This window comes from Beta vulgaris, chromosome 1, assembly GCF_026745355.1.
Source record: "Beta vulgaris subsp. vulgaris cultivar EL10 chromosome 1, EL10.2, whole genome shotgun sequence".
NCBI classification, from domain to species: Eukaryota; Viridiplantae; Streptophyta; class Magnoliopsida; order Caryophyllales; family Amaranthaceae; genus Beta; species Beta vulgaris.
In genome coordinates this window covers 53,554,077-53,562,082 of record NC_079202.1, presented here as the reverse complement: position 1 = coordinate 53,562,082, position 8,006 = coordinate 53,554,077, and the positions used below count along the sequence as shown (strand labels likewise).

Sequence of the window (8,006 nt, the reverse complement as noted above, 5' to 3'; positions counted from 1 at the left end):
CAGACACCTATTTCAGCATCGTCCTCAAGTACTTCCTATCCTATTACACATTATGTTAGTTGTGAAAAGTTTTCTGATAAACATCGCAGATTTCTTGTAGCCATAACTGCAGGGCACCCTCCAAAGTCATTTAAAGAAGCTATGAAGCATGAAGGGTGGCCTAAAGTCATGGGACGTAAGATAAAAGCCCTAGAGGATCAAGGTACATGAGAATTGCAACCTCTTCCTCTAGGCAAGAAGGCCTTGGGGAGTAAGTGGGTTTATACTAAAAAATATGATGAGTAGGGAAAATTACAGCGGTTGAAGGCCAAATTAGTTATATTTGGTCATCATTAGGTGGAAGGCATTGATTGTAATGAAACATTTTCCCCTTTAGCAAAAATGACAACTGTTATGTAGTGTAAAACTAGCAATTAATATCACAACTCCCAAAGATAGGTTCTTAGAACTGGAGACTTGTGCAACAATGATTGGTTCAAATCCCAATGCTAACTCCTGACCAGCAACCTGCAAAAAAGGGACCCACCCTGGAGGTTTGGGTGGTATTTCCCCCTCCGATGCTTAAGTCAGATATCAGGGATGTAAAGGAACTTTTAGAGAGAGAAAGTAGAGAGAGAGAGAGAAGAATTTATGGCAGAGTAACAGTACAATGCTCTGAAAAAACGCACCTTTCACCCTGAAATCAAGGACTATTTATACTGTTTGAAATGACTGCTGTGCCTTGATGTCACCCTAATTTGGGAGCATCTGATTGGCAAATCAAAATAGCGGGACACGTGGCAGTAATTGATTGGTCAGCACACCTCACTTTCATAAAAAGGTGTAGATCATTTTTACTGGGCCTAAGTACGATTTTTGGGGCCAGAAGAGGGGCCTCTAGTACACTTCCTTCAGAGAAATGTCCTTGTAGGCCTGACACTTCCAAGCCCTTTGTACTTTTACCTTTCTGCATGCATGCCACATGTAGGGCTCCGATGGGGCCACGTGGCAGCACAGTAGCCGTTGATTTTTTAGGCTACAACAACAACAATTTGTACTTTCATGGTTATTGCAGCGGTGAAAAAATAGGATATTCATCAGATGGATTCCATAATGCATTTTTACATGGTAATTTGGAGGAAGAAGTGTATATGGAAATTCCTCCTGGTTTTCATGGAGGAAATACTAATCTGGTGTGCAAGATGAAGAAATCATTGTATGGTTTGAAGCAGGCGCCTTGGTGTTGGTTTGCCAAATTAGTCTCTGATTTGAAAGCATATGGGTTTAAGCAGTCTTATTCTGACTATTCTTGTTTACTTTGAACAGTAGAAATGTTCAGCTGAATGTTCTTATCTATATGGATGATATGATTATTGCAGGGAATGATCAGGAAGCTTTACCGAACTTCAAAGCTTACCTTGGCAAATGTTTTAAAATGAAAGATTTAGGTGCTTTGAAATATTTCCTAAGCTTTGAAATTATCAGGGGGCCGCATGGAATTTTTATGAGTCAACGCAAATATGCCTTGGATATCAATGTCTAAGGCCGATTTATTGGGGGCCAAGCCATCCGAGTTTCCTATGGAGCAGTACCAACAGCTCGCTTTGGCTGATGGTCCTTTGTTTGATGATGTAGATAAATATCACAGATTGATGGGCAGGTTGATTTACCTTGCTATTACTAGACCTAATCTGACATATTATGTTCATATTTTGTCACAATTTATGCAAGCTCCTAAAGTCGTTCATTGCGAGGCTGCTCTGAGAGTGGTTCGAGACACTGTAGGGAATTAAAGGGGTTAAAGCAGCTACTAGATGATCTTGGAGTTCAACATATTGCAAGGATGAGATTATATTGTGATAGTCAATCTGCGTTATATATTACCAAGAATCCAGTGTTTCATAAACGTACTAAACATATTGAGGTTGACTGTCATTTTGTTGGTGATATTGTGACTGAAGAATTAGTAATTCCGTCTTATGTTTATACTAAATTTCAGTTGGCAGATATTTTTACTAAAGCACTTGGTAAGACTAAGTTTGAATTTTTTTTGTCCAAATCAGGTGTTCACAATTTACACGCTCCCACTCGAGGGAGATGTTAGAACTCTAAATTAAAATATTATATGTATATGATTAGAAATATCATATGTGTTAGAACTCTTGTCCGTAAAATGTATAAATACTTTATTGTGATGAATGAAAAGGATGACTAAAAATTGAACCTAATTTAACAGAAACTCATCCATTTAGGAGGATTGAATGGCCAAGAAGCAATAACCCTTCTCTCTCCTCTCTCTATACGCACCACACCATCCTCCATACACTTAACACTTGCTTGCACTCTATTCATTCTCAACTTTAATTTTACAAGAGCCCACACTCCAACAACCTTAGCCATTTGCCTACACATGTATTCAAAGGTGGAACTTTTCAAATACTCAATCATGTAGATGTTTTTATTTAGTATTAACTACAATATAATCTAATTAAGGACTATATAGCAATTGAGTTATGAAGAGATCGAAACAAGTAAACAGTAGGGGTGTGGAAAAATATCCGATCCGAAATATCCGATCCGAAAATCCGCCGATCCGAAATTTCGGATATCCGATCCGATTTTAAGATTTCGGATCGGGAATCCGGAAAAAAATTCGGGTTTTCGGAACGGATACGGATCGGGACTTTTCAAAAATTTCAACGTACCCGATCCGAAAAACCGGTGATCCGATCTGAAAACCCGGTATCCGATCCGAAAACCCGCTGATCCAATCCGAAAAGTTCGGATATCCGAAAATTTTGCATCGGATCCGATATCCGACATTGAACACCCCTAGTAAACAGTGGTATATATAATTGCTTAACCTATGTTTACTTTTTTTTTTTTTTATTGGGAAATTAAGTCAGTGCAAGAGCTAACCCCTACCAAGGTTACTAGCCTTATAAGAACTACTAGCACATTGGCTGGTAAAGCATGCTAAGGAAATACCCCAACATAATGCTGGGGGTAAGGATCGAGCCCCTGACCTCAAGGATCAGAGGTGAGTGCTCTACCACATGAGCTAGCTCCTCATCCTTAATTTGTTTACCTTGATTATAGTAACACAAGATGAGATTCATCTTGTCAAATAAATTATAAAGTAGACTCACTATCTTTCAACATGAAGAAGTTGACTAAGTAAAACATATATAACATGTTATTTTATGATATTGTAATATTGGAGATATTAGAAAATTATATATATGATAGTATATTTTCTATATATTGTATGTTAATGATATTATTAGGGTATATAGTATTATTATCATAAGATATCTAGCTAAAATATACTATTCAATAAGCATTATTAAACATATATATACTCTCTTGAATATTTCCAATAAATTGCAATTACATATTAAGGGTGCGTTCTGTTCAACTTAAAAAATTAAGTTTCAGGTCCAATAAGTTCAGATAAGTTCAGATAAGTTGCAATAAGGTCTAATAAGGGTAATAAGTTCCAATAAGGTCTAATAAGGTCCAATAAGTTCCAATTAGGTGCAATAAGTTCCAATCAGGTGCAATAAGTTCCAATCAGGTCTAATAAGGTCCAATAAGTTCCAATCAGGTCTAATAAGGTCCAAATAGTCAATGTTTAATAAACATTTGTATTATTGTCCATTATTTTATTATTCATAATTTCATATCACTATTAGCTGATTATGTTATTATTAGAATTTCAATTAAAGTACCACAATGATTATATAGCATTATACTTGTATTACTATCTATTATTTTATTATTTATTTGTATTATGTCTATTATTTTATTATTCATATTACTATTAGTTGATTATATTATTATTATAATTTTTTATTAAAGTACCATAATGTATAGTATTATACTTTTATTGTCTATTATTTGATTATTCATATTACTATTAGATGATTATATTATTATTAAATAATATTATAATCATGGTCAAATAATTAAGATTATGATTGGTGACTTCGTGTTTGTGTCTCTAATGGAGTATAAGAGTATTGGAGAAAAGCAAAAAAAAAGAAAAAACAGAATGAAGAAAGGAGAAGAAAGGAGATGAAGAAATGAATGAAGCAATGTTGCAAAGCTACGGTGATTTTGGGCATTTTTTTTCTCTTTCTTTTTGTTCTCTTTTTATCTTCTAATACATTCATATAAATGAAAGGAGAAGAAAGGAGAAGAAATGAAGGAAGGAGTTCATGCTATCTACTTACCTTCACATTAATGAAAGTGAAGTGACAATTTTTCATATGTGCTAATTTTAATTTGTTAGCAATAAATGTTAATTAATTTTTGATTTTCTACTAGTGTTTTATAAAATCAAAACAAGACTATTAGATATATTAGTGGTGAAAGTTATGTATAGGCAAATATATAAATAGTAAAATTTTTTGTTAAATTAATTATCATAAAAGATAATTAATAATCATTATTTTTAAAAGGACGAATTATAATAATTATTACTCCATAAAAAATTTTGAGGGGTAGTATTTACGTTAGTGGTAATATTTATGTTATTCATGGACAATGTTTTTGTCTAATAAGGTCAAATAAGTTTCAATCAGGTTCAATAAGGTCTAATAAGTTTCAATCAGGTTCAATAAGGTCTAATAAGTTTCAATCAGGGCTAATAAGGTTTAATAAGTTTCAATAAGGTCAATCAGGTTTAATAAGGTCCAATAAGTTCCAATCAGGTTCAATCAGGTCCAATAAGTTGAATCAGGTCCAATCAGGTTTAATAAGTTCCAATAAGTTCAGTTCAGGTTCAATTAAGTTCAGTTCAGATAAGGTCCAATAAGTTCAGGGCCAATAAGTTGAATAGAACGCACCCTAATTCACTAACATAAAGGTTGAAAAAGAGCTCCAATATCACATTACTAAGGACCCGTTCGTTATCGTTTTTGGTTTTCAATTTTTTTTGAAAACTAAAAATCAAAAACTGAAAACCAGAAAAAGTGGTTTTCACTTTTCAGTTGTTAGTTTTCAAAATCATCATGTTCCCAATAAATTTGACTAATTTTTTATATATTATAGGACATATATCATATGATTTTGAAAATCAAAAAACCAAAAAACAGGAAACTGCAATAATACCAAACGGGCCCTAAGTTATCAATGTATCTCATAGAAAGCAGCTCATTGTAAGATATATAAATGATGATAACAACTACCTTAATTCCATAAAACAGTGTCATTTATGTTAAACCTCATGATCATAACAATTGCTCCGAAAAAGGAAATAGTAGTAATCCTTTTTAGACTAATAATTGAGGGTATCAATAAATTACCTTCAATGTATATGAGAAAGCTAGCAGCTTTAGGTACTATGAACCCTTTGACAAAAAGACAAGAGAAAAAAAAGTGCATTGAATTCTTCTCAAGAGACTCAATCACAGCAAAGAAAGAAAGAGAAAGGTGTAAGTTCATTATCTCCAAAACATCACGCTTTATGCATACAGGACTCCACTAAGTGGATAATCAACTTACTATAAATAGAAACTTATATAATTCTTTATTTAACTAAGTTGGTTTTCAGTATTTATTTACCTCTATTCATAATGGCTTGATTACCCACTCGACATATAAAGTTTTGTAAAATCTTTAACCATACCAAACATTTTGCAAATATCTCAAAGAATGTGTGTGTTAAGTGTTAAGATTGTGTATTTGGTCTTAAATGTAACTACATGATTACTAAGAATTAGCAAAATCTATTTGTCTATGTACTTAAAAAAAGACCATAACATAAAACACAAGTTATTAAGGATAGAAGTTAGCTCAAGTTGGTAGAGCACTTCGCCACTCCCCCTTGGCACTTGAAGTCGGAGGTTCAATCCTTACCCCCAGCATTATGCTGGGATATATCCTTTGCATGCTATGCATGCCTTATCAGCCAATGTGTTGGTGTTTCCTACTTGCTAATAGCTTTGTAGGAGTTAGCCCTTGGCTGACTTAATTTTCTTATCAAAATAAAATAAAATACAAGTTATTCGCAATGTATCTTCGTAAACAAACTATAAAAAAAAATTCTTATAAGGTTTTAAAATCTTTCTGTTTCAAAAGAAACAACGGGTTTATTAAAAATGTATTATCTCATTGCAAAAACCTACTTTAATCTCATTCTTTATTATATTTATAGGCTCCTATAAAATATATTAGATGGTGGACAAAGTCGGCTCAAACAAAACCAGTAATTTTGCTGATGTAATGAAAAATGAACCTCAAAAAATAAATAAATTAAAGAGCAATAGAAAAGATAAAAAAAGCAAATACTACATTAATAGTATATATATATGATTAACTATCTAAGTACACTCACATAAGAGGATTTAGATCAAGCTTCTAATTAAACATAATATTCACACAAGACAAACATTTATCATCACATAAAAAACTAAAAAAAAATCTAGCTAACACACGCATACACACACCAAAAAAAAAAAAAGCTTACAACTTTATAGCTAGGAAGAGCACAAAATCGATCACTGATGATTATTATGTCATCATCATGCATGATCATGTCCATGTCCATCATCATCCATCATCATCATCATCAACACATGACATCCTTAAGAAGTTTATAGCGACGATGAGCACTAGGGCGAGGCGATGGTACACCGGAGTTGTTGTTATTATTCTTGGAAGTCCCTCTCTCTCCTGAAGAAACAGCAACACTATTATTATTATTAGTAGTAGTAGTGGAAGTGTTCAAATGATCTTGATGTTGATGTTGTTTGATTCTCTCTCCTGACGTATACTCGGAGCTGATATGAAGATTACGATGATTGTTATGCTCCATTGATGATGATGATGATGATCTCTTGAAAGATCCAGTTTTAGTTGAGGAGTTTCTACCTTCACTTCGACACCAATCACATATGGATGATGATGATGACGACGATGATGATGATAGTTCACGATTGCCAGAGTAGTAGTTGCTACAATACCTATATATGTACTCAAACAACGAAGATTTGTTCAGTTTATATAATATCATAGGATAAAATTGTTTTAACATGGTATCAGAGCAGATGAAATATAATACTTCCTCCGTCTTTTTAGAAGTTACACTTTCTATTTTAGGAAGTTTTAAATTAAATTTTACACTTTTATTTTGATTAATAACTTATTTCTATCTTTCTCCTATCATATGTTCACATGGGACTTTTGTTTTCTTTCTATCTATCTCTCTTCTCAAAAAATTAAATAAAATGTAATATCTAAAAAAACGGAAGAAGTATCGTATATAGAAAGTAGTTGTTTTAAAATGATCATATAAGTAGATGAATTACAATCACATATGATATGATAATTATATATTTATCCACACGAGCATTACAAATTTAAATTCTAAGATATATTATTCACAGCACCTCAATCTCAATTAGTAGACCAAGACATTTTTGATACATATGATAGTTATATAAATACTTATTATAGTTATTATTATTCTAAAATAATATAACAGCCAGTAAGCGAATATTATTATTCTAACATGATATCAGAACCAATAAGCGAATATTATTATTCTAACATGATATCAGAGCCAGTAAGCGAAAGTAACATACAGGTGTTGGAAGCGAAAACGGCATCCGGGACACTGAAAGAGCTTGTCAGCGAAGCCAATATCACCACACATGCAGCAAACTCTATCTTGATCCGCCATGTATTTTGGAGAGAGAAAGAGGTGAGTGGTGGTTGAGGAAGAGAGTGAGAGAGCATAAATGGGATTTGAGTCGGCGTATGATGTGAGTCAAAGTTCTCAATGTATAACAACGGGATATTTATATTAGAAACAAAAAATTGAGTGTACCAATTCAATAAATTATTTAATTTAATTTAAGACTATACTAATATAGAAGTAATAAGTTGCAGGGGTAGACCACAGGTTGCTTGCAGTCGTTTTCAGTTGGGAGTGTGGGCCATGTTTTACAGAGACAGGCAAAGAGTGAAAGGGAAATAAAGATGTGAACCAAAAAATTGTTTATTTTAAATTTAATTATTTT

The 8,006-nt window shown here is 32.9% G+C and overlaps 1 protein-coding gene across 1 annotated transcript; it reads right to left on the bottom strand.

Annotated features, from left to right (window-relative positions):
• Positions 1-6,257: 6,257 nt before the first annotated feature.
• LOC104905330 (hypothetical protein) lies at positions 6,258-7,784 on the bottom strand. Its single transcript, XM_010693828.4, has 2 exons — positions 7,569-7,784; positions 6,258-6,947 (listed from the first exon to the last, which is right to left on the bottom strand). Exons 1-2 carry the CDS (start codon positions 7,664-7,666, stop codon positions 6,554-6,556), a joined length of 492 nt encoding a protein of 163 aa, XP_010692130.1. The 5' UTR covers positions 7,667-7,784; the 3' UTR covers positions 6,258-6,553.
• Positions 7,785-8,006: the final 222 nt, after the last annotated feature.